Below are 26536 nucleotides of genomic sequence, written 5' to 3'. Positions count from 1 at the left end.
GATAGGAAACCACACGGACTATGCATGTGACACCATCGCCCAGTGCTTCATGAGCAGTTTCATACAGATGCCCGCGGTATAGCTGGGTGGATCTGTGATATATCACAGCCATGAAGAAAAGGAGTACTTGTGGCACCTTAGAGACTAACCAATTTATTTGAGCATAAGCTTTTGTGAGCTACACCTCACTTCATCGGATGCATACAAGTACTCCTTTTCCTTTTGCGAATACAGACTAGCACAGCTGTTACTCTGAAACCTATCACAGCCATGGTTAATGATGATTTTGTGATGCTAAAACACGATGCCACAAAACTGCCCCAGTTTACGTATTTTGAAAACAGGGTGACTGCTGGGGGGAAGAACCCAGGGGCTGACCACCTCCAGTGGTGATGGCCCTGACAGGCACAGAGCCTTGTAAATGAGCCCTTGGCGGCATCCCTGTAGCTCCGCCCCTGCCTGAAAGGAGGGCTGGGAGCCCTCGGCTGCCGCGTCTTTCCATCATGCTGTTCACACCCCCACCTCTCATCTGCCCCCTTGACCCAATCACTGCGCCTGCGCTACAACATGGCCTAAACCCCATTTGTGCGCCTGCGCAGGAAATTCTTGAGTCTGCGGGTGGCCATGTTTCCTTCTGGGCGCCCAACCTAGTGCGCGCCTGCGCAAACGAGCCCTTCGGTGGTAGCGGCCGCTGTCCTCGATGCGCGCCTGCGCAGTGAGTCTGAGGCGGCGGGGTAGGTGTTCTCTGCGGAGGGTGACGTCACCCCCTCCCTGCCCTGCTGTCGGCACCGCCTCTGCTCGAGGAGGGGAGGGTCTGGACTCGCCGGCTGCAGGCGCCGCCATGGCTGCCATATTGGGGAGGAAGTGAGAGCAGGAGGCGGCAGCGGCGGCGGCCAGGGAGGAGCCCTTCCCCTCGCCCCTCCGCTGAGTGAGGCGCTGCTCTGCCGGCGGCGGCCGCTCGCAGGACTCCGGAGCGGGCGGCGTGGAGGTGGCGGCGGCGGCGGCTGGGCTGAGCGCCCCGAAGGCGGCGGCTTTGGCCTAAGATGGCGGACCCGGCGGAATGTAACATCAAAGTGATGTGTCGCTTCAGGCCTCTCAACGACTCCGAGGTGACCCGCGGCGACAAGTATGTCGCCAAGTTCCAGGGAGAGGACACCGTTATCATCGCGGTGAGCGCCGGGCTGGGGAGGGGGCCGGATACCACGGGGATGGGCGCGGTACGAAGGGGAGAGACAAAAGTCGGAGAAGAGCTGAGCGAGAGCGGAGGGGGCCAGGCGAGGGGAGCAGCCGGGCTTCGTGGGGGCATGACCGGGCAGAGGAGGGAGCAGGGCAGGCACAGGGGTTGACTTGGCCGGGCGGAGTACAGGTACTACATAAAGCTGCCACCCAATCAAAGACTCCCTGCCTAGCAGGCCTCTTGCAGAGGCTTAGTCAAACAGCACTCGAAACTTTGGGCATGGCTTTAAGAGGCAGTTTTGAATTTGAGGTGGGACCGTCGTGCACATTTCATACACTGTGCATACGAAAGTTGTGGTGCTTTATCGCAGATCAGTGCTGCAATGAGTGCCCTCCTCCAGGCCACCTGAGAGACATAGAGAAACAGCTCTTATGTGTGGAGGAAAATGGTATATACAGCAGTGTGTGTGTGCCATTAATGGATTTGGATTGTTCGTTACTGACCAGTAGTAATTTTCCAATTCATATCTTTCTTTACTAATCGGTCTGAGGAAGTTTGCACTGAACTAGGGTACAAAATAAGCAGGGTGACTCAGGAGAATAGAGCGCCCCAGATATTGAGCTTTCCATTCTTCTGTTTTCTGGATATTATTGATAGTGGTTTTGTGAATACAGTAGTGAAATTTTAAAATAAAGAACAGACATCCTAGAAATAGGTGTATGGGAAGAGAGAGAAAATGGGCAAAAGATCTAGGCTTCTTTTGTGTAACCTAATGAGTTTGGCAACTAATGTCTGCATTAGTAATGTCTAAGAAAGAAGTTACCAGAGTAATTTGTCCACTGAATAGTTTTGGCAAAAGAAAATCTGTTGAGTGGCTTTTGTGATCAGTACATCAACCAGTGGGCTAGTGACTAATACTTTGTCCAGCAAAATAAATTGAGCCTGCTTATGTCTTTGTGGTTCATCACACATATTTGCTTGCAATTTAATAAAAATCACTTTCTGTAGAATAGAGGCCTGCTGTGAAGAGATCTTGTTGGTGCCCTGGAAAAGATCATTCTAGCAGTGCCAGTTTGCAATGCAGCTGCTGTAGAGTGAGTTATTGAGTGGAGAGCTAGAATATAGTTACAGTAACAGTCTTCTCTCGTATCATTTGTATTTGTTGGTAAAGATTTTTTTTCTGTAATTATCTCTCACTTGTACTCATTCTTAATCTACACATTCAGATGAAGAATTTGTCACACAGTGGCACAATTGCAAATTTAGAGAGGAAATGAGGAATATACTTTAAAATTTACCTTGCTAATACTTTAGATTTTAGGTTCTGTACACTATTTTCTTCTTGAAGCAACCCAAATTAAACATATCTATTCATAGCAGCTTAACTTGGAAGTGGAACAAATGTGTAACAGTAAATAAAGCTTCTGTTAGCTTCATATTTATAGCACAAGGCTTTAAAGTATTACTTCTCTTCTACTTAAATTCAGTTTTAGAAAACAAATGGATTGCTAATGGAATATGGAACCTTTTGCTGTTTCTGGTATAAATTCAGATCAGATCAGTAGTAAGTAGGCCACGGAAAAGCCAACAAAATGCTTGTGAAATTAGCTGGTATTGGGCCATTCAAGACCTCATTTCAGAGATTGGTGCAGCAGACTGCATTAATTCTCACAGTTACACAGAAACTTGCCCATCATTTATCTAGACTGTTAACAAATACGGAATATGACAAAACTGATGTCACTATTAGAAGTAAATATGCTCACTTTCATGGTTGGTCCTGAGTATCCATTCATAGGAGCACCATGTGCCCCATCTGAAATCAAAGGCTGTAAAGTCCGTTCTTGAGATGTATCAGATTTTCTAGGTGATAAATTCTCTTCCATTCCCACTCTCTCACCTTCTGGCAACTACCTTTTGGGCCAAAGTGCAATCATTGCTAATGGGGCAGGGGCTTGAAGTTCATTAGGAGGATCCATGGTTTAGGTTTCAAATGATAAAAGTGCGGTAATTTTGGAGTGGACATTGAGAAACATTATCATTGTGGTGTAGACTGTGTAGGATCTTCCACAAGAACTCCAAGATAGTCAGTTTTTACAAATGTAAAAAAATGATTGAATGTTTTCTTATTGCTACATTTTACCACTAATGGAAAAGCTAGAATTTTCCCTGAGTAGTAAAGAAAATATCACAGTGGTGCGAGCTTTGCTTTTCTAGTAAGATTTCAAAGTAACATCTGAAGGATGAAGTGGTGTGGAGACTCACTAAGTCAGTGTGAGGCAAACTAGTCCTTCTTAGAGACCACATGGAGCTTGAAATAGACAGAATTAGTAGGGAATTAACATGCATTGTAATGACTTTTTTATTAACTGTATTCCTCTGCAATAGTGAAGGCCAAATGTAAAACATTCAGTAGCCTTAGGTCCAGGACTTGCTATTTTCAGCCTTGGACCAGTGCCCAGGAAAGCACTGATAGGTTGAGGTACCACTGACAGTCTTTTAAGTCCTGTCTCATGATATTCCAACCATTGGGACTGTAAACAAATGCTGTTTACAGTGAATATGCTGGAATTCCCATCATTCCAGTAACATAAAGCATTTTTACTCCTGATATATGGCAAGATTCCCAAACTCAAAATCACATCCTCTGATTACTAAATAAAATTGAAGTCCTAATTCTCCGGGACTGTCAAACTTGCACCTTTCATAACCATTCAGTTTATCTCCAAGGATGAGTTAGTTAGGTTTTGCAAAGCTTCACTGATCCCTGGTAGCCTGAACACTTAACCAGCTAGCCTGTTTGAAATATCTTGTCTGAAATAGCGTTCCTAAAGCCATTCCTCAGTTATTTCCATGCAGAGTACTGTATATCCGTTTCCCTCTCCTTTTCATGCATATCTTATCGGGCTTCTCTTCACCACTGTATATAGTGGTAGCTGCCTGCCAAGCTCTTCTTTTCAGTAAGTTGGGCTAGGATTCTCTTCACAGCCTCCTCACTCGAGGAGAGGCTACACCCTCTTGATTGGCCCATGGTACTTACAACTCTGCCTCTGCAGGTCCATGCTGAAATATGGAGAAGCTTGCCTCTTACCTACCCAGTAACATTTGGGAGAGTTGTCCCTATTGGCTGGGAGAAGGGCAAGACTGGAAATAAGATAGGAAACAGAGTGGGAGCAGAGATGCTCCCAGTACTCTTCTGCGCGTTTGTCCTACTCTAACCATACACATGCGTTCCTTGACTTCCTCTTCCTTTCTGGGGAAAGCAGCAATAGTTTTCTTTTTCCTGGGCATCCATACATCTACAGGCATGCTTGTTATCCTGGACAAGTGAGTATTTTCCCTCTCCTGTCTTTTAGAGAAACGATTTATTGTAGTTGTTACGTATTTCACAGCAATTTGTGGTTGAGATGCAGTATTATTTTGTTTTGAAGAACAATAGCTATAAGAAAGATGTAGCTCCTTAATTGTTCTTGCATGAGGCCATATCTCTTGGGCTTTGAATTGTAATTCCAAGCAAGTCTTTTTCATTTTAGAAATAGTTAATTTTCAGGGGAATCTTTTCTAGCTGTTCTTCCTGATGAATTCGTGTGTTTAAAAAAAACAAAACAAAAACAAATGCACATCATTAAGACAGTATGTGGACTTGTATGCATGTAACATTTTTGTTATAGCAGTATAAAGATATGTTTTCATTGTGACTCCAGTTCTTTGGAGGTTGGGTGGGTATTATTCTATTCCTTCAAGTACTGTTAACACTGGGGATTTGCTCAAGATATTTTTGCTTTGGTGCTAGAAAAATTTGTCAGCCTAACCTCTTTTTAAATTGACTACATTAAAAAAAAAAAAAAGCTAGTTTGTTAAAACACCCTCTGATTTTTAAAAATTCAGAACACAAATTTCTTAAAAAAAAATAGGGTTTTTTCTGATCTCCTTTAAATAATTAGAGGCATTTTTTTCATTGAGGGATGAACTGACTGTAGAGGGAGATAGTGAAACTGACAATATATTCACTGGTCAAATACAAAAGTTAACTTAAAAAAAAAAAACCAACTAAATTCTGTATTCCTACAGTTTATAGTAACATTAAGTGTTGTAATTATTGTAGGTAGAGTATCTTCATGTTTAAACATGGCATTCTGTGAGGAGCACTGGGAGTGTCTGGAACTAGGCTGTGGAAATAGCTGTGCCCCCTAAATGTTGTTATGCAATTTAGTCCTAGCACAGCTCCTCCTCTCTTTGCTAGGAAAGTGAATTGTGCTTTAATTTTATTTTTAACAAGTTAGCAAGCACAATGATGATAGTGTGTGTAGACAAGGACAAATTATGGGGTTTGGGCTGTGCCGACAGAGGTGAGTTGTTGGTAAAGCTTTCAAGTGTGGACCAGGCTATGATAAGCATTATGACACCTAACTCGAGGCAACTTAATCTTGTCTAAACATGACTAATGTCTTACTGATGATATTTCCTTGATGATTGCAGCAGCAGCATAATTTTCAAATTGATATTTTTAAGTTATCGTGCTTTTAAAATAGTAAAGCCTTTTCCAGCTAATGACTCTATTGAAATATTTACAGCATGAATGCTGAGAAAACTGGGTTCTTTAATGCTGAATTCATTATAATGCCTTTTTGTTTAAGAATGTCTGCAAGGCAAGCTGAACCCTAACACAACTGCAGTGAACATGTTTTTATAAGTCCCTGTTGGAGTTACCCACAAATTTATATTTCTTCAGTGTTCAATGTAAGTTATGGGGAGTGCTTACTGAAAAGGTCACATGAAGAGAGAAACCAGCATATTCATATGTATGTGGTTTTGACCTTTATTTTTTTACACTTGAAACTGTTTGCAAGCAGAGAGCATTATCACTTTTAGTACCTGTATATGTGCTCTTTCTTGTCTTGTGATTGTTTCTGCCCCCCAAAAACAAAAAATAAACTAGTGTACTCAGTCACACCCAGACCTTTCAGACTGTTCACAATTGCTTAAGTCTGAATTGAGATCTGGAAGAGCAGTCTGGGTATTGACATACAAATAAGCAGTGTCCTATTTTTCCTTCAAATGCCTATATTCGGTAATGTAGAGAGCACTCCCATCTTTTTCTGTTTTTTTGAAGATCTCTGACTGCCTCAGTGTATTTTCTAATTAACTGGGTAGTATCCTTAACGTGCAAGGCCTGGTCCCTGCCCTGAATATCTAAATATACCTGGCTTTAAGTTTAAAGAATATACTTCTTTAAAACTGGTTTTGTATATTAAGTTAAAGAAAGGTTTGGCTCTGTCACTTTCTTGCAGAACCAGACTAGTGAAGATCACTTTCTTCTACTGACTTCATCATCTTGGCAGCAGGAAAGCAATATTCAGAAAGAAAAAGTAATTCATATGGAACACTGAAAGAGGGTAGGGCATGCAAGAAGTGAGACACTTACACAAAACAGCAGAAGTAGGATGATGGTATGCTATTTTGTATTTTAGAAGGAAAAAACCACTTCCATACTTGTAAAAGTACTCACATTAATATTATAATCTGACCTCATATGGAAAATGACTGCATATGTTAGAAGCTGTACTCTTACCTATAGCTGAAGTATTTGGATTTTTTCAGTGGTGGTGGTTAGTTTAATATTTTGCTGAGCCTTGATCACTTAGGAGAAGTACAACAGTTTCTCAAAGCATATGGCTTTGACAAACTCTGTAATAGTGCAGACATGTATGGCTAGAAGACTTGTTTCAATACTGAAGGAATTATAATGTACTGCTGCTGTGCTATATCATTTTAGTAATAATCTCTGTTCATCTCAAGTGTGGTGTTCATTCTAAAACCTAAAGACACTTTAAATGTCAGCATTGTTAACTATTTCACTGTTGATCCCTTTAGAACAAACATCCAGCTAGAGCGATAGTCCCAGGTCTGCTTGAATGCTAAAATTCCAGCTGTTCCCCACTCATCTGCTAGAATCTCCAGCTTTCCCTAACATCTTCCCAGCTGCATTTATGTATTTTCATTACAAAAACTTCTCGTATTGAAACTGAATATGGGGCCATCATAAAATGGAGACTGATAGTATTTTCCCATTTATCCTCTGGCAAAGGAAATGCTGCAGAACTCTATCCCTGCAGGTTGCAGAGTACACAGAGCCTTATATATGATATATTATGTAAGCAAGTAAGGAAGCACTCAAGTTACAATCTTAACACAGAAAAAATAAGAATGGAGGACTGGAAAACTAAGGTCCAATGACATACCCTGCACCCTCTACAGTTACAGAAAATCAGTTCTACATGCATCTTCTTCTCCTCATGCACCCCAATTGAAAAGCATAATTTTTCTTCCTAGAAGCAGAATACTATGCTGGGACTCTGCTTGTCTGTCTTTTTTGCTACTTTGAACTCTGGCACTGACAGAGCAATAGTACATTATGTTCCAAACTGGGAAAGAGGGTTGGGAATGGAAAATAAATGTGCTCTCAAATTAATGGGGGAAAAAAAGGGATAAGTTTTGCTAAAATCACTCCGTTTGGGATTTCTTCGAATCATAGAATATTGGGGTTGAAAGGGACCTCGGGCGGTCATCTAGTCCAACCCCCTGCTCAAAGCAGGACCAATCCCCAACTAAATCATCCCAGCAAGGGCTTTGTCAAGCCTGACCTTAAAAACTTCAAAGGAAGGAGATTCCACCAGCTCCCTAGGTAACGCATTCCAGTGTTTCACCATCCTCCTAGTGAAAATTTTGTTCCAAATATCCAACCTAAACCTCCCCCACTGCAACTTGAGACCATTACTCCTCGTTCTGTCATCTGCTGCCACTGAGAACAGTCCTCTTTGGAACCCCCTTTCAGATAGTTCCATCCTAAGAATCTTTACTTAGACCTAAAGTTTTACATTTTTTGTATATTTTTATGGGCAAAAATGGTGATAGCAATACTGCGTCATACTGTTTTGCATTGGGAGAAAAGCTGGGTTTTTTTATACCTCAATCTTTTATAAACTGTCTTGTGCTCGTCATGCCAAGAATAAGCCGGCTACAGTGTCAGACAGAATGGGTTTCTAAAATGATTACATTAGCAAAAAGAATATGCTTTAGAGTTAAAAGCATTGTATACGTTGTGATACAGAAATGGAACGTTACTGGCTGCTCATCTTATAGTATCAATAATGAAAAGACTATTCCAGGTATTAAGGATCAGAAAACAAGATGATCCAAGCCACACATTGTTATGGATGGACTCTGAAAATCTTACAGTAAACTTTAAAACTACAGAGTATGAGTGCAATAGAAATAAACACTTAATACTTTTATACAATTTATTTTCTGTACTTCTGAGGATAACCTGAAGTTAGAGGTTATTCTGTCTCATTAAGAGTAACAGAATTGTCTTCTATGAACAAGACATTGAGAGATGATGACTTGCCAGCGGACATCTGTGAAGAGCAAAGTTTTGTACATTTCAGTTGTTTCGAATATATTTGAATGTAGGCTAATACTGAAAACTGTTGCCCAGTACAGCTAAACTGGCCATTAATTATGATAACAAAAAGATACTGTGTCAAAGTCTGTTTTTAAAAAAAAAAAAAACTTCCATCAAGATTTGAGTAACTACTGCTGGGTCATGCTGGCAGGTGGCTGCAAGTTAGCTTCAACAAGGGCTTGGAATGTTGCTTTGAGACAGACTGATTTAGGTTCATTTAGAGAAGGTTCATAGAGTGACACCACAGAAGCAGCCAAGGAGGAAGCTTAGGCTGATGTCTTATGGGGTAATGTTTGTTTCCAGTACAGCCAAACTCTGGGAAAGAGGTGAATCTGGATGTTTAACTCCGGGTCTGCGGGCTCTGGGGAGACTGGAAAATAGGGATTTGGCACACAAATGAATAGGCAACCTATAGGCTTAATTTGCAATGTTAAGTGAAATATTTTTACTGAGCAATTGTGAGTCTGATTCCTAGTCAAAAGGATATCTGTATCCCAAAACACAAGGGTTATTACACCCAACGTATAGAGTATGTGATGGTTCAGCTTGTTTTTTGTCACTTATGGTAATACCCAAAAACTGCAATCCAGAGCAAGGCCTGATTCTGTACCTTTCCTCAGAAAGTTTTCAGTCATAGCCTCTTGATGCAGCTAAGGTATTTGTGGCGAAGTGAGGGAAATCTGTGCCACAATAATGGTGTGATCTGGGCACTGAAAAATAGGGTTATGTTTCTTCATAATGTATAAAGACATACTGATTTTTTTTTTCTGAAGATTTTTTTTAGAAATTTGGTTGTCCTTCTGTGAGAAAGTAGGCCACTGGAAAACAGCTAGAATTGATATTGCAGATGCCAAATAAGTGAAACATGTTTGGAATTACACAACAATCTTTCAGACTGTTTTTTGTGATAGGTGTATATGTAGTTCTTTTAAAATCAGTCACAGGTCTAGGCAAAGCTGTTCTTTATCACCTCTGCTTATTTTGGCATTGAAATATTGTTTTAAAATTAAAAACAGTTGTTTGACAAATATAGATCAGTGGAGATGCTTGAGCTAGAGCCTCATTGGTGTAAAGTGTGATGGGAGGGAGTGGATTACAGGCAGACTATTCTGTTAGGGCACTGAACCTTTGGAATTTGCATTCCTGGTTTGGTCTGTAATCACTCAACTTTCAGGGCATGCCACTAAGACCGCCACCTTCCTGGTCAGTAATGAGAATGGGGATTCTGGTAGATTTAGTAAATTTGTTACAGGGAACTGTGTTCTGGAGGAAGTCAGTCTGTCAAGGGTTCCTGAAATTTGTGATGTATAAACTTTTATATTTAGATTAATTCAAATAAGGGATTCATTGTTTGAGAGAGAAGTCCTTTAACTAATCCATAAAATTCAACAAAGCGTAGTACGTACAGTGAGTAATCCTATAAATCAAAAGGAGTGGGAAGAAAATTTGTTTTTTTTTCTCTAAGCTCTGCCCTTTCATAGTACTATCTCAGTGGCAGCTTAAAGGAGAATTATAAAGGCATGATATAGCTAAATTATTTTAAGTAGAGTTAGTAAATTCAACCTCCCTCCCTACTGTTTGTTAATGGAGATAAATTTTATACCTTACAATGTGGGGAAGAATGTTAAAAAACTGATTTTCAGAGAAGCTTGTCTCTCTTACCAACAGAAATTGGTGCAGTAAAAGATATTACCTCACCCACCTTGTCTCTCTAAAGAGCTCAAAAAAGTTAAACTAACATGAAGTTTAATTTGATTGAATAAATTGTTTTGATTGAAACTAAAATATGTTACGGGCACACTGAATGTGATGTTTAAGAAATTCCTGTAGGACTCGGCATTAAATCAAAATAAAATATAGCAGTTTGATTGTTTTGGACAACATCACTAACCTATCTATCCACTAGTTAACAAAGAATTGTGGAAATTTCTTATGCAGCTTACAGCTTTGTTTTATAGCTCTATTTTCATTTTCCCATGTGAGGAAATAAAAAGCTAAAAATTAACAAAACATTGTACTGGAAACATCAGGAATCGGGTACTTTGACCATTTACGTGAAGAAAAAACACTGGATGAGTTAAACAGTCTTTTAACTGTTAAAGATAGATATGGATTACTGCAAGATGTAATGTTTTAAGAGCAATGACCTGCTTGACTTAATCCCTGTAGAGAGAGTCTCCAAAATCAGTTGATAGTCACTTAAGACTTTCTCAAAAATGTACTGACTTGGAATAGTGTATTCATGAATATAAATTTTTTTAAAGTGGAAAAATAATTTGGAGGAAGTTTCAAATTGCATCTAAACCTGAAGGAATACCAGCCACATCAATAGTACACCATAAATTTTGTTTAGGATGTTATTGGACACAATATGAATAGCGTAGATATGGTACAAAAGGTGATAATGGGGGCAACGTGATCCAGCAATAGGGATGTTTATATGAAGTAGTGCATGCAGACTTGTGCATATTAGACAGATGTTACCTGTGAGTTATAATGAGTTGGCCTGCAACACACACAATACCAGATATGCCTGCTAATATTCCTTTTATTAAAGTCACTACAGGAAGATTGAGGAAATGGCTGTCTATAGCTGTATCCTTTATTCAGTGGCTAATTTTATAGATGTGCTTATTGAAACTTCAGCCTCACCTCAAGACTGATAGTAAATGTTAAAGAAGGAATCTGTCTTGCTAATAAGTGTCCATCCCAGTTTTAGTTTGGCTGGGATAAACTTCTTAGACTGTATTAAAAGAAACTAGCATAGATCATGGGTGGGATTTCCAAAAGCACCTAAATGATTTGATGAAGATCCCTGGATCTTGTGTCCTAAATCACTTAAGTGCTTTGGGAAATCCCGTCCCAAAACACAAAATTGCTTTCATCATAATGCATCTACCATCCCGATGGGAGTGGTTATGAGTGTCTGAGTAGTCACTCAGATGATGGGAGTGGTAGCAGCATAATCCAGAAAAAGGGGATAGTGACATACTCTACCTCAGTGACATAATACTACATTGTCTCTTTAGTCAGATCAGCATGTAGTCACCAGAATATCCAAAGTATTAGTAATGGACACCTCCAAGAGCCTGCTAAGTCCAAAACTAAGTCTGCACTAACTGAAACACTTAAGTAGAATTCAGTACTTCAACAGCTTGAATATTTCCTTCCATCCAGAGAATAAAATATAGGCAGCAGTCTGCTTTTCCAGCGTAGACTTCAGCTACCTCAGGTTTGGCTTCTGCCTATTAAGCACTGTAGTTTCTTGGCGTACTTCCTCTAGAACACTACTACTCTTTCAAGAGGGATCTCATCTATCAGAATCCTGAATTAATAACCATCTAGTCCTTTTCCCAGAGGAAGAAATGTTCTTGGGTGTACAGGACTAACCTGAGCATTTTGGTTTAAGATTTGTGTGAAAACTTAAAATGAACTGACTTGTTGCCAAACTGTAATTAAGTGAGACTGGGTCATACTTATGGTGAAAGTTCTTTTGAAAAACTGTTTAGGCTGGTTTCAGGCTGCAGATATGTTTAGTTCAAGGCTTCATTCGTATGTGCTCATCTTTCACTCTGGTAACTTGTGTATAAATCAGTTCCTCTTATTGAAGGCTTCAAGTGTACAAACAAAAGCAAAAAGACGCTGTAGAAGCAGGCTATTAATATGTACAGTTCAAATTTGAAAAATGTTCAGTTTTACTTTCTGTGACTGGGATTTTTTAATCTTCTTGTCTTTTCAGTCCAAGCCGTATGTGTTTGACCATGTATTCCAGTCAAGTACATCGCAGGAACAAGTATACAATGATTGTGCTAAAAAAATTGTAAAAGGTAAGGAAGAACTTGACAATAAGGAAGCCATCAATAGACTATTAAGTGGCTTTTACTGTTGAAAATTGTGATGTAGTTCCATCTCTCCTCTTCCTACCCATCTTTCCACCAAAAACTGTATCTAAAAGAAACAGCATGAATTATAGCAGGAGTGGCAGCAATCACTACAGTTAAAGTTGATGAATGACATCAATTCTGAACCCATGTATTCAGTTCATAACTGTTTGAAATGTTGTTCTTGTCAGGTTGCAATCTTTCAGGCCAGGTCTCTTCCATTAAAATTCTCTCTTGGACAATTATAGGGGAAAAGTTTTTCTTAAGTAAAAAGATAGGAAAATATAACTTTTCTATTTTAAAATGATGCTCGAGATTCTTAAAAAAAATTGCAGCCAAAATCAATGGGTTGAAATATGGCATAAGAATAGACTGTGCTATGGAAATACCTGTTCCAGGAAAAAGTCTTGATTAGTATAAACCTTCAAAAATTAAGCATATGCAATGTTTTTCTAAGCTTGTATAATACATAGCTAAGTAAGAGTTTGAGATCATCTTAGTTGTATAAAGAGAACTTTAGTCAACTATAGTGAAGATCTTCTGCAGATAGAACTCCTGCCTCAATGCTTATGCATCTTAAAGAGTACAGAATCTCTGTCCTTGAATATATTAAAATTTGGTTGAGGCAATACTTTTAAAATAGAATTATAAAACACCTAGAAAATCATCATGTGATAGTTCTAACCAGTTCATCATTTGCAGAATAAAATCTTGCCTTACTACTTGTAGTAGAATCCCTTGAACAGGTCAGTAAAATATTGGGTAAAGAAAAGGCATCCCAGTTGATATAAATTATTTGGGCTTTCACAAGGCTTTTAACCAAACCTTCACAAATTATGAAAGAAAAAAAATTTAGTCTTGGGGTAATAGGCAATTTACTGGCAAGGATCAGAAGCTGGCTAAGAGATAAAACAGAGAAATAAATGTTAAATTTTCATCATAGCAGAAGTTTAGCAGTGAGTTGCTATAAGGGTCTGTAGTAGCACTCGTTTTGAATGCATTAATGATTTTAAAAGGGGATGAGCAGTTTGGTATTTAAACTTGCAGATACAAATTACTTGAGCAAGACTGCAAAAGACTGGGAAACTTCAGAGGATCCTTACCAAGCTAGGTAAATGCATAACATGGTGGCAGATGAAATTAATTGTTAACAAATGCAAAATAATGAGCATTGGGGGAGAGAATTTGAACTAATCATACACCTTTCAAGGTTCTAAATTAACTGTAAAAACTTATGAATTTCCTAAGTGTGGACAGCAAAGTTAAGACTTAAGCTCAATATGCAGCAATTGTCTAAAAAGCAAATAAAGTTAGGAGGCATAAGGAACAACGGGATGAATAGTACAGAAGTATTATGTCAATTGTATAAATAGTGTGTTCTAACCTGGACTGCAGTGTTCTTTGTACTTATCGCCTCACAAAAAAAGATATTGCATTATTTGAGGGAGTTCAGAAGACGAGCGATTAAGGAGATGGGTAAACTGTCATGAAGAGTTTTAAAGATTGGTACTACTCCCTTTCATCCTGTTCCTCCTTACTAGTCTCCTCTCAAGTACGGTAATTAATAGTATTGAGAGGTAGATAAGGATAAGGTAGTTAATAGTATTGAGAGGTAGATAAGGAACTTCTGTTTGTCTCATAACATGAGGACAAGGCGCCATTTAATGAAACTGGAAAATTCAACACTGATAAAAAGAATTTCTTTTTTCACAAAAGTCACAATTAAATTATAAACTTGTGGTAGTGAATTAATCATTGAGGCAAGTTACCTAGGAGACTTAAAAAAAGTTTGGACATTTATATGGATAACAAGAATATCAGTTCAATAAATATTACAATAAATTTGAAATGTACATATATTAGTCACAATACTTTAAAAAAAACCTAGCTTTAGAAAGGATACAAACGTTTAAGTTTATGGTATAAGCTAACCTCTTAACTACTGGAAGTTAGAAAGAACGTTTCTCTGGGTGGGCTGGTTATCCAGTAACAGCATGTTGCAGGATTTCTTCCTCTGTCCTCAGAAGCCCAGTATTTGTGTTCCTAGTTTTTCAGTTCTCATAGTTTTCCAGCCTAAACAAGACACTAATTTCTAATGTAAACTTTTTAAAAAAGCCTTTCACCCTGTCTTATATACTAAAAAGAAGCAAAAAGGTACAAGCCCATTTTTTTTCCTTTGCAGCTCACCTTTTAAAAGTGTCTGTATGTTGAGTCTGAAACTCTTTTATGTAATACATTAGTTTACATTTTAATTTATTAATGTAACTTCTACTCTAGCAACATGCAATTCTGTTTTATTAGACTTGTGTTCATAGTGGAAACACCTTGTAATGGTCAAAATTCATTTGGAGTCAAAATCCTAAATTAGATTATTTGTCCATTAAACACTCAATTATCTTCTTGCGAACTTCTCCATAGGCAGTTAGCTTGGAAAAGAACACTAACGCATAAATTCTTTCTTGTTAGATGTACTTGAGGGATACAATGGTACAATATTTGCTTATGGACAAACATCATCTGGGAAAACACACACTATGGAGGTAAGGTATCTAAAAAGGACTTTCTCACAACATTTTATCATTTTTTCCATAGTTATTTACCCTTCTCCTTTTGAAATAAAAGTCCTCAGTCTCCTCTGTTCATCTGGCATCCCTTCCCCCACAATTTCTTGGTGGGCTTGATCGTAATACAGTATTTTGGGCATCATTATTACCATGAGTCTGGGAATAGCAGTAATTAATTTGTGGAGCCTTATTTGGCCCTCCAGCAGCAGAATAAGAAACACTAAATATTCCATTAATAGCAGCTTTTTATCTTCAATTTATTATTTAAAAGATTCCTGGGGTAATTTTTTACCCTAACCAAATCTTGGTCCTAAATGGGTTGGCAAGACTTCTTAAAAATTTTCTTTCTAGTTACTATTCTAAAATCAACTCCTTCATAGAATCATAGAATATCAGGGTTGGAAGGGACCTCAGGAGGTCATCTAGTCCAACCCCCTGCTCAAAGCAGGACCGATCCCTGACTAAATCATCCCAGCCAGGGCTTTGTCGAGCCTGACCTTAAAAACTTCTAGGGAAGGAGATTCCACCACCTCCCTAGGTAACGCATTCCAGTGTTTCACCACCCTCGTAGTGAAAAAGTTTTTCCTAATATCCAACCTAAATCTCCCCCACTGCAACTTCTGTGTTTGAGTATTAGAAATCTGTTGTGTTCATGGAATTATAACTGATAAAGAATATTGCATTTAGTTTTTTTTTCTCAAAAGGGAACACTTCATGATCCAGATGGGATGGGGATTATTCCAAGAATAGTGCAAGATATCTTCAATTATATTTACTCCATGGATGAAAATTTGGAGTTCCACATTAAGGTAAATTGTTTGGTTTAAGAAGTACTATTGAAACAAAAAGTTGCATCTGATTTTAAAGTAAAGTAATTGATGGTTAAATCTTTGGGGTTTTTGGTATATGTACAAGTCTCCCATTTTATTTGGAAGATATGAATCCAAAGACAGTTGGGCCCAGAGGTTGGGAATACCTATTTTTTCATAAATAGGGAATTCATTGACAATAAGATGCTAATCTTTAACAGTGAGGGCAGTTATCCTTTGGTAACTTGGATAATGGTTGTGGTAAATTCTCCATCACTTGAAGTCGTAATTAAGCTTGGATGTTTTTCTAATAGAGATGCTTTGGTTCAACCACAAGTTCTTGGGCTAGGTGCAGGAGTCACTGGAAGGAATAAAGTCTCCTGTGTTAGGCAGGAAGTCAGACTAAATTATTATAATGGTCCCTTTTGGCCTAAAATCTATGAATTACTGTTTTTAATGCTGTATCTTTTTTATTAGGTGTCATATTTTGAAATATACTTGGATAAAATAAGAGATCTTTTAGATGGTAAGTCTGTGCCCTTTATATAGGATGGGGATAGCAACTTGTTAGACTGTAAAGAAACTTTACTGCCAGATTAGGATAGTTATGTGGCACATTAATGATATGTTGTAAATGGCAACTATAAATGTAGTCTTTTGTTGGCTTTCATAACCTTACAATTGTAAAATTAAGTATAGCTATGCCTTTTCTTTGTATAATGTATTATCTGTATAAAAGCATTTGGGTTTCTCTAATGGCCATTTTGTGTAAATCCTTGTTCAGATGTTAGAATACCATGTTCAGATGTTAGAATACCATGGGAAATGTTTCTGTTTCCCTCGGGATATATATGATCATTCACCATATTATTCTTTTGAACAAATGAAATATCTTATCTGTAGAGTTTTTTTTTTTCTTCTTCCAGTTTCAAAGACCAATCTTTCTGTTCACGAGGACAAAAACAGAGTTCCTTATGTAAAGGTGAGTATAAGTGTTACGCTATTGACTAACCTATCTTTTCTCCATGTACATCACTTATTTATGTTTTGTCAATTTTTAAAGGGCTGCACTGAACGTTTTGTATGTAGTCCGGATGAAGTAATGGATACTATAGATGAAGGAAAATCTAACAGACATGTAGCAGTTACAAGTAAGTGGTTTTTTTTCCTTTCATTGATTTTATAAATGAGAGAAGCCCAAACTATGAATGTAAGTGAATGGTTCTAGTTTTTTGAAAGATTGACTTCTGTGTAACTCACCTCAGTGTGTCACTTGCGGCAAGAGTAGGTTAAGACAAATTAAAACAATCTTGGTCTATTTAGTTTGTCTCCCCTTCATCTAACTTCCTGTTTCTAGGACAGTGTTACTCAACTTGAGGGTGCATGCCCTCTCTTGGAGTAGGGGCAGAGTACAAGCATGGAGTAGTGAAAGGTCATAATCCCAGTGCCATGTCCCCCACCCCTTGAATGTACTCCTGTGTCTGGAAGTAAAGCAGTTTGTGTCTCATGAAGCCACCTGTTTTTTGTCTCTACTACTGCAGAGGCCTATAACAAAGCTGATCACGAGATACCCATGTTTATCTGTCTGCAGATTTAGGCAGCATTCCATAGGTCTAAGCTTCTGTCTTTGGTCCTATGGCACCGTACTAAGTTGTAAAAGTATGTGCCTTGTGTCTTTGGAGCTGTCAGTGGACTGTCTCATTGTAGGCAATATGTAGCCTTCTTCTGAGTGGGACGTAGGGAGAGGAAGCTACAAAATGAGATGGCAAAAAGAGGAAAAACAAAAAATGGTACATTGGGGACAGAAAGGGTAAAACTGAGGCAGAAGGAAAGAGAATATAAACAAAAAATATGGCAGCATTTGGCCAAGGGAATGGACAAGCTTTTCATCCACAGAGGACTTCGTCAGAAAAACGTTGGGACCTGCTGTTTTTGGTGGAAATTTCCTGTTCCTGCTGCCTGTTCTTACTTTATCAGTAAAAGGTTGAGGAAGGCAATCAAATATCGAGGCCAAGCCTGCTCTGGCCCTCCCTTTGATCAAGAGAGTGTTTTGGAGGAGTGATAAGCCAAACACAGTTACTTTTTTTTTTTTTTTGGAGGCAGCAAGGAACAGAAACCAGGACTGGTCAGCATTTAAAGGCTGAGGAACAGAGAAGTAGCAATGGATGGGAACAAGGGACTATTCCTTCTTCACACTTCCTCAGCTTCTCTTGTAGCTACCCGCACATCTTTAAAGGGCTGTGGGGGATTTAGGGTTGTTTCTGTCTGACACAGAGCTAGACAGAAGACTAAATAGGGGGCTCATCTTCTCCCTCTTCACCTCCAAAGTAAATCAGCTTAGACTTCTGTTACTGAACTCAAAGAACTGTTTTAATTCAATATGAAATGTGTGTCTTTAAAAGTTTACTTGTGTTTCACATCTTACCTATGCTCTAAAGCATAAAGAAAAAAAATCATTATCTTATAACAAAAATGAAATAGTTTCTAAAGGTAACTCTACACGTTGGGTCAGTATGTAACAGCTTTGGGGAAAAAAAGTGACAAATGTTCTAGTGTTTCTAATAAACTCCAAAAATACTTAAGCTCAGAGTAAAAGGCCAGACTAGTAAACTGTCAATATACTTTACATTTTATTAATAGAAATGTGTAGGAAAAAAGCTGACTTAATCTATTGAATAAAATGGGATAGACCCTTCATTTGCCTGCTTTCGTTTAAATACACTGTATTCATCACAAACTACTGTAAGGCTGTCTATCTCTAGAGATATTCACTGTGAGAGGTTCATGTTGTATACTAAATGTACAGCTAAGGTCAAATTAGAGTAATTGTTACCCAGGGCAGATTTGTTGTATAAACAAGTATTTTGAAAATTCTTAAATATTTGCATTATAGATATGAATGAACACAGCTCTCGAAGTCATAGTATCTTCCTTATTAATGTAAAACAAGAAAACACTCAAACAGAACAGAAACTGAGTGGAAAACTTTACCTTGTGGACTTGGCAGGTAGTGAAAAGGTAACTTTTTCTTTATATATTTGAAAACTAAAGGAACATACAGAACCTTGTTTAATGTAGAGCTCAAATATCACTTCCTAAGAATACACAAATTATAATTCTGACTCCTCAGTCAGCTTCATGACTCTTTTCAACTCCAGCGCTCATGTGTGAAACCCAAACTCCAGTATAGGCTAGTTTTATATGCTCCCTATTGATAGGTAAGCTTGAATTTGGTAAAAGTTATAGTGATTTTTTTTTTGTACATGGAAAAAAGTAGATTTAAGTTCATTGTCCCTGTTTAAGTGTGATATGACAAATGGGAGGTGTGGGTTGTGATTGGTTATATGTTGGAATTGAAAGGAGTTTGTTGTGAAGGTGGTGTCAGTGTGGATATTGTGTAGGTTGTGGTTGCTTGTGTTAACACTGTCCTAACTGGTGATCACGCTGACTGGAAATGCACTTGAGAAACCTTAATTCTGAGACAAGGCTGTTATGTGGAAATTTCTTCCTTATTTCCACTGAATGAAGTGGAGTCACCTTGTGCACCGCTCTGCCAGTACTGTGAGCTCCCTATTTATGGGGTTCTGCTTGTCCCCTATAGACCACCAGGCATTAGGCCTGAGTGAATTATGGTGTTTAAATTGAGTTTGGATAGTAGCATGAGTGATAGGCACAAAGCTTTCGTTTAAATACACTGTGGGTTTTTGGACCTTAACTAAAATCAGACGAAGCAGTTCAGGGCTGAAACCTGCTCTCTCCAAGGTTTCCTCATCTCGCTTTGCCATATTTTTCCCTAGTTACAGGAGTAAGCATTTATTTTCAAAACAAACTAATATAACTAATTATTTCCTGCACCTGGTGGGTACCCGATTAGCCATGTTTTTCTTTATTTTTATTACCTCAACCCAAATCCTAAGTAAGATAACACTGGTATTTCAAGGGTCACTATAAACTTAACCTAAACAATTTCCAGCACAAATCCAGGTTTTCTCTCTCCTCTCCCCCCCTCCCCCCCCAACCCACTCTCCTGCTGGTAATAGCTTATCTAAAGTGACCGCTATTACCAGTAGGAGAGTGGGGTGGGGGTGGGGGGGGGGGACTGGATTTGTGCTGGAAATGGCCCAACTTGATCATCATACTCATTGTAAGGAGAGGGATCACTTTAGATAAGCTATTACCAGCAGGAGAGTGGGGTGGGGGGAGATATTTTTTCATGCTTTGTGTGCATAAAAAGATCTTCTACACTTTCCACAGTATGCATCCGATGAAGTGAGCTGTAGCTCACGAAAGCTTAAGCTCAAATAAATTGGTTAGTCTCTAAGGTGCCACAAGTACGCCTTTTCTTTTTGCTTCCTGTTCTTCAGTCTCTCCCATCTTTATCCATGACCCTCAGGTGCCTTCTGAGAGAAGTCAGGTTGTAGTAATTTTCCACTGCAATCTCCTCTGCTCTTGTAGACTTTCAGTGTCGAACTTGTATCTGAGGTTTTTTTTGTGGCGGAGGCTGTTTTTGAATCTGGTCTATATCGGCTTTCCCTATTGTTTAAGGTGGTAACTTTCCTGCCTGATTTGATTGACTTTTGGGTTAATTGGTGTCCATAACTTTGAATTTCTTAGCTTTTGCACATGAATAAGGTTAAGATTTTGTCACAGAGGTAATGGAAGTCACGAAATTGGTGACTTCCAGGCAGGGCTTTGGAGCTGTGCTCTGGCTCCGGTCCAGCTCCAGGCAAAAACCTGCTGCTCCGCAGGCTCTGCTCCAAAGCCCTGCTTCCAGGGACCTCTGACATTTTCGCTTCAGCCCCGGAGTAGCAGAGCTGGAGCTGTCAGCCAGCGGGGCAACCCGGTGGCACGGGCAGACCCCCACATCTCCAGGCCGCTGCGGGGGGGGAACAAGGGGATCCCACAGTCTCAGTCACTGAGGGTAGGGGGAATCCTGGAGGCCCAGCAGCAGTGGGTGCTGGACCCTCCTCTTTCCCCATTTTGTCATAGTTATTTTTAAAAAAAATCAGGGACTTTTGGTTATTGCCTGTGACTTGTCCATAACTTTTACTAAAAATAACCATGACACAGTCTTAGCATTATGCATGAATTGTTTGCATTCAATCCTTTTTTTTAAATGACCGGTGAGTACAGTTGGTCAGACTTTTCACCAAAATTGGGTTTTCAACTCAATTAATTTTTTCACAGAAAGTGTCTGCTTTCCTTGGGAAATTTTTGATTTTCATTGGAAAAACTGATTAGTCTTGAGCTGAAAACTTCTGTTGTTTGATGGAAAATCAGAATTTTTCTTCGGGTGGTGTGGAGTGAGGGAAGGGAATCCATTTTCCCAGCTGGCTCTACCAGTTAGTGGTGCTACAGGGACACTTGGTTTTAAAAAAGAGCAAGCTGTTCAGGCTTTTTTATAAGCACTGAACCTGAAAAATGCTTTCTAGAACGTTTACTTGTATTTACTCAATCTTTTTTAGGTTAGTAAAACTGGAGCAGAAGGTGCTCTGCTGGATGAAGCTAAGAACATCAACAAGTCTCTCTCAGCTCTTGGAAATGTCATTTCTGCTTTGGCTGAAAGCAGTGTAAGTGTATTTTTTTTTAAGTCCAGAAAAAGAGAGAATACAGATGTAATAGTGCCCAGGAACTATGGGCTGAAATTTTCGAGAAGGTGCATGGGATTTAACTACACATCTCCCCATGCATTGCCTTAAAAATCTCAACCATTGTATCACTACATTGCAAGTGCAACAGTGTCTCTTGCTGTGTAAAGCAGAATTTTAAATAATCTTCTGACATTATGTAAGCTTATATTAAATATCTTAATGGAAGTTTCCTTTACCCTAAAAGTACAAAAGCTTGGACATAACTCTCTATTTGAAAGGTTTGTGCTTGTACCACTGTGTTGGGCATTGTTTAAGAACCTGAAGAGAAATTATCTTCTTGCTAATTTATTTGGCTTAGCTGAATTGAGCGCAGATCCTTATCCAACAAACTAGATAGTTGTCTGTCAACTCTAACTTAGTCCTTCAAACATATGCTAATCTATACATTTATTCATTCCAGACTTATGTTCCATATCGTGACAGTAAAATGACCAGAATCCTTCAGGATTCATTGGGTGGTAACTGCAGAACCACTATTGTAATTTGCTGCTCTCCATCATCATACAATGAGTCTGAAACTAAATCTACGCTCTTGTTTGGTCAAAGGTGAGTAAACAATTTAAAAATGCTAGTCGGGAGAGACATTTGTCTCATTGAAGACTTGTAAGTCATGAAGTGCAAGCAACTTTTTATTACGCTCCCATGCATCTTATCTGGTAAGATTGGTGTAAGTAAACGCCTTCGATGAAATGATAACTGCAAAAGATGTCTGCTCTTATCAAGCAAGTAGGTTGAGCTCTTAAATTCTACTGCTGACTGCATGTTCAAATATACGCATTAATACTTCATTCTTTCTGTTTAAAAACCAAAAAGATCAGTGCAGAAAGGCACTAATGCAGAATAATTTTTAATTTAAATTTACAGATGGTTACGGTTCCTATATCAAATATAATATAAACACTTTAACTCGTGTATACACACTGCTAAGCATTTTAGTGCCCGATTATGTAGTGTGCCTAAAATAGCATTAAGCAGGGCTTGAAAAATCCACTCATCATGGCAAGTAGGAATCTTTTTTGTGAGTGTCATGGACCAATATCATCCTCTTCAGCAGAGTTTACTTTCATTTAAAATAAAGCTTCTCATCCTTATGGAAGAAAAGATTGATCTAGTGCTGTCTTCCTAAGACTGCAGAGTTCCAGTGCTCGCTTCTGCAGCTGCTCTTACCATGCTACAGTGTAAATACTGACCAGAGTGTATGAGGATTTTTTGGAGGAGGGGGCTGTTACTATTCATTACCTTTATGTGCTTCAGTGAAACAGGGAATTGTTGATCTTGCTCTTTTGCTGCTTAGCAAAGCACTGAGCAGTAGCAAAGGCTGTCACTGGAGCTATTTGTGGTGGAGGAAAACTCAGAAATGAGAAAAGTGAATGGTAGAGTAGCAAAGACCACACCAAAGCCCTCTTCAGGCTTTTGAATGGGGGAACACAGAACGCTGCATCTCCTTTCTGGCAGCTGAGGAAAGAGAGGTTCAAATTTCAGCTATGCTGTTCAGCTAGTCCCTGAACGAAATCCAGCAACAATACCCTGGTAGGAATCCCAGCAGGTGGGGGTGTATAGATATAGGCATCTTATGTGGGTGTTTCCCCTACGCAGTGAGGACTCCATTTCTGTGCAGGGTAAACACCTAGATGGGATAAGTCTTTGACTATTGGATGTCCAGTAAAACCCGGTGGATGTGGATGAGGGTTTGAGCATGTGGGACATGAGTTTGGACCTGGGGGTGGGGAGAAGAGATCAATGGATGGGATAACAAACTTCAGGGCAGAAAGTAAGGTGGGATGTACACACAATAAGGGGGGAAATAGACAAAGATATATGGAGGCAGAAGGAGAGAGAAGGAAACAGACACTTGCTTCATAGTCCTGATTTCTGCCTCTTCAGATTCACTTTGCTGTTGTGGCTACTGGTAAACGTTCCCTTACAAGTCCCTGGGGAAGGGCATGTAACTGCCAACAAAACCATTGAAATAGACTATGTGCAAAGTAAACAATTGAAAAATCGATAACTGCTAACATACTATAGATAATCTGAATGGTTACAGTGCATTAGTTACACCATTTTCAAATGGAAATGAAGGGTCAGATTCTTGAACCCAGCTACTGTGAACTATTTGAGCCATCTCTGTGCCACTCATTCCCTGCCTGCACGCACAATTCTCTACCTCTGGGCAAGATCTTAAATTGTTGCGCTGATTGAGCTCTCTAGCCTGTTTCCTGTAACGTGCATTACAGTAAGAATTCTTTAACACTTAATTACTAATACAGGCTCACTTTATATTTAAATCCAAAATATAGAGAAACATTTTATTCCAAAAAAACAAAGGAATCAGGCATTCTTTATTATTAGGAACTCTAAGAATTTGGATATTTTTGACATGAATCTGTTCTCCCGTCACTACTATTATTCTGTCTGATTTTAATTCTCTGTTTTTAAACTGCCAATTTAATAATTCCATCCTCTGAAAAGTGAGTTGACTTTTCTTCTTAATCTGCTCCTCTTTATTGAGCCATTGTTTTACTTAGAACACATCCATCCGAGGAATTAATTTAGTGGATCAAGTTTCCAGCTGGCCTTACAGAGAAAACATTTTAGTATGGAAAGCATTTGTTGTGTGGAGTGATTCAAAAAGTTTTCTGATTGCCAGATCAAGGAAACTAAGTAACTGAGAGTAAGATGGCTGCTGCAGTTCATCTGAAAGACCAACGTTTTGAGCTTAACATCCTTAGTTTCCCAGGTTCCTCTCCTCTGAACTGTTACCTAAGTAATTTCTATAGAAGTTGGTCTCCCAATAATTCATCTTCATAAAACGTGAATGTATCGCGTTCCTACCATCTCATTTCATAAGCCATACACTTAGTGTCTTTCACTCGCATCTTGAAATGCTTTAGTAACATTAATTCTCACGCCCTTCTGAGAGCTTTTACCCATTTTAGAGAGAGATATAAAATCTGTCTCCAGAGTAACCAGCATCAATTAAAAATTTACAGTAACATTCCTTTTTAGTTACCTTTGGTGGATTTAATCTAAATTGTATGTACACCTCTACCCCGATATAATGTGGTCCAATATAACGCGAATTCGGATATAACATGGTAAAGCAGTGCTCCAGGGAGCGGGGTTGCTTTGCCTCGTTATATCCGAATTCGTGTTACCGCAAGCGGTTCCTCTGCACCCCCCCCTTTACTTGCTCCCCCCCCCCCCCCCCACCCCAGCTCACCTCTGCTCTGCCTCCTCCCATGAGTGCGCTGCAGCTCCGCTTCTCCCTCCCTCCCAGGCTTGATTGGCACGGCAAGCCTGGAGGGGAGGGAGGGAGAAGTGGAGCGGCAACAGCATGCTCAGGGGAGGAGGCGGAGCGGAGGTGAGCTGGGGCGGGGAGCAGTTCCTCTCCCTACCCCGATATAACGCTGTCCTCGGGAACCAAAAAATCTTACCATCTTATTGGTGAGACCATGTTATATCTGGGTAGAGGTGTATATGTGATAGCAATCAATTTTGAGGAATGAGGCATACTAGAGACTGTCAGGAAGTGAGAAGTATATTTTGCTGGAGTTTAGGGTTTCATAATAAAAAATAACTGAGGATCATATGGGGAAACATTTCTTCTTCAAGTAGTATCCCTATGGGCACTCCATGTGGGGTGCACATGTACCTGAAGTGCTTTCTATTAGAGATTTTCATTAGTAGTGTCTGTTCAGCCCGCGTATGATATCCTTGTGTCCCACACTCAGTGGCGCTGAAACAATTTTAATAGTAGGGATGCTGAAAGCCAGCCCCCTTACCCATGTTCAACCCCCCCCCCCCCCCCACTGAGGCTGGCAGCCAGGACCCCGGGCGCGGGGCTGGCAGCACCCCTAGTTCCCATGCCTGTGCCCACAATGAAGGTATATCAGATTGCGCGGGTGAACCGCCCTCAATTCCTTCTCAGCTGCCTCAGCCTGAGATGGAACTTAGCATGTCTTCTTTACATGTACCTCAGCTATTGCTGAGCTTGTTTCTTTCTCAGTTTAGTTACCTTAGTAGTTAGTTCTGAGATTTTTTTAAAAAATTTATATTCTCTGGGAAAGTCCTTCCTGAGAGGGACATGCCTGGTTCACTGGGGTTTAAATGTTGCCTCTTTTGTGTAGAGAGGACATCCTGATTAGTGACAGACACACAAAGTGCATTTGCTGCTGAGAGAGTCGAACATACTGTAAAAGTGTAACTTCTATTTAGCCCTTCAAATCCAGGGCTCAGAAGAACAGTCATTACAACTTGATTTCTTAGATGATGGTGCACCCCCTGTACATCAGTTTTCCCTCTGAGTCTCTAGCACCTCCTTGACCTTAGTGCAACACTCTCCCAGAAAGGGGAAGTCCTCAGAAACCACCTCTAAACATTGTAAGAGGAGCTTTAATTTCCCTCTCAGGGATCCAACCCCCAAAACCTTGTTTTCTGACCAGGTTGACACCTCAGAAACGTCATCCTTGATGCTCAGTACTGTGGAGGCAAGGAGCTCCACCAGAACTGGTGAAATAGGAAAGTGCCGCAGCCCTAAGGCTAAACATAGCTCTGGAAAGGCTTTGATACCATCTAGTGGAGATGGTCAGAACAAGTTCAGATGTTCTGTACCATCAGAGTTTGCTCTTGTTCTGTTACCGTTGTTGAGTTCTTTGGTACCAAATAAGCCTCCAGACACATCAGCACCATTTGCAAAGCACTTCAAGCTATCGGTACTGTCTGGCAAGGACAAGCTTACAGGTCTGTGTCTCTCACAGATGTTTGAGACTCCCCCATTTGATGCAACTTCACAACAGGCTTCGTCACTGAAGGATCAGTTTTGACAGGATGATTGAGGGTTTGACCTCTCCTCCGCATTAGCCTGCCAGCTTCAACGTTTTGTCCACCTCCCTCCCATTTGGAGACCAACTGTTCCATTTTGAATAACCACGGGAACGTATCACCTTGGACAAATGGGTGATGGAAGTAATATCTTTGGGCTTATGCCAT

The 26536-nt window shown here is 39.6% G+C and overlaps 1 protein-coding gene across 8 annotated transcripts in view; it reads left to right on the top strand.

Moving 5' to 3' along the window:
• The first annotated feature begins 609 nt into the window (after window positions 1-609).
• Window positions 610-26536, top strand: part of KIF5B (kinesin family member 5B) — a 68550-nt gene continuing 42623 nt past the window's right edge. For 4 of the 8 annotated variants that reach the window (XM_043541442.1, XM_043541440.1, XM_043541441.1 and 1 more), the window contains exons 1-9: window positions 676-1169; window positions 12382-12469; window positions 14990-15063; window positions 15792-15896; window positions 16374-16422; window positions 16823-17047; window positions 18790-18914; window positions 21362-21466; window positions 21948-22093. In XM_043541442.1, coding sequence (XP_043397377.1) covers window positions 1044-1169; window positions 12382-12469; window positions 14990-15063; window positions 15792-15896; window positions 16374-16422; window positions 16823-17047; window positions 18790-18914; window positions 21362-21466; window positions 21948-22093 — 1043 coding nt within the window. In that variant the 5' untranslated portion in view covers window positions 676-1043. Of the gene's footprint in view, window positions 1170-12381; window positions 12470-14989; window positions 15064-15791; window positions 15897-16373; window positions 16423-16822; window positions 17048-18789; window positions 18915-21361; window positions 21467-21947; window positions 22094-26536 lie in introns of all 8 variants that reach the window. The other 4 variants (XM_037890955.2, XM_043541443.1, XM_037890956.2 and 1 more) reach the window with 2 other exon arrangements.

This window comes from Chelonia mydas, chromosome 2 (assembly GCF_015237465.2).
Source record: "Chelonia mydas isolate rCheMyd1 chromosome 2, rCheMyd1.pri.v2, whole genome shotgun sequence".
NCBI lineage: Eukaryota > Metazoa > Chordata > Testudines > Cheloniidae > Chelonia > Chelonia mydas.
The sequence above is the reverse complement of the archived record's forward strand: the minus strand, read 5'-3'. Positions and strand labels throughout refer to the sequence as shown.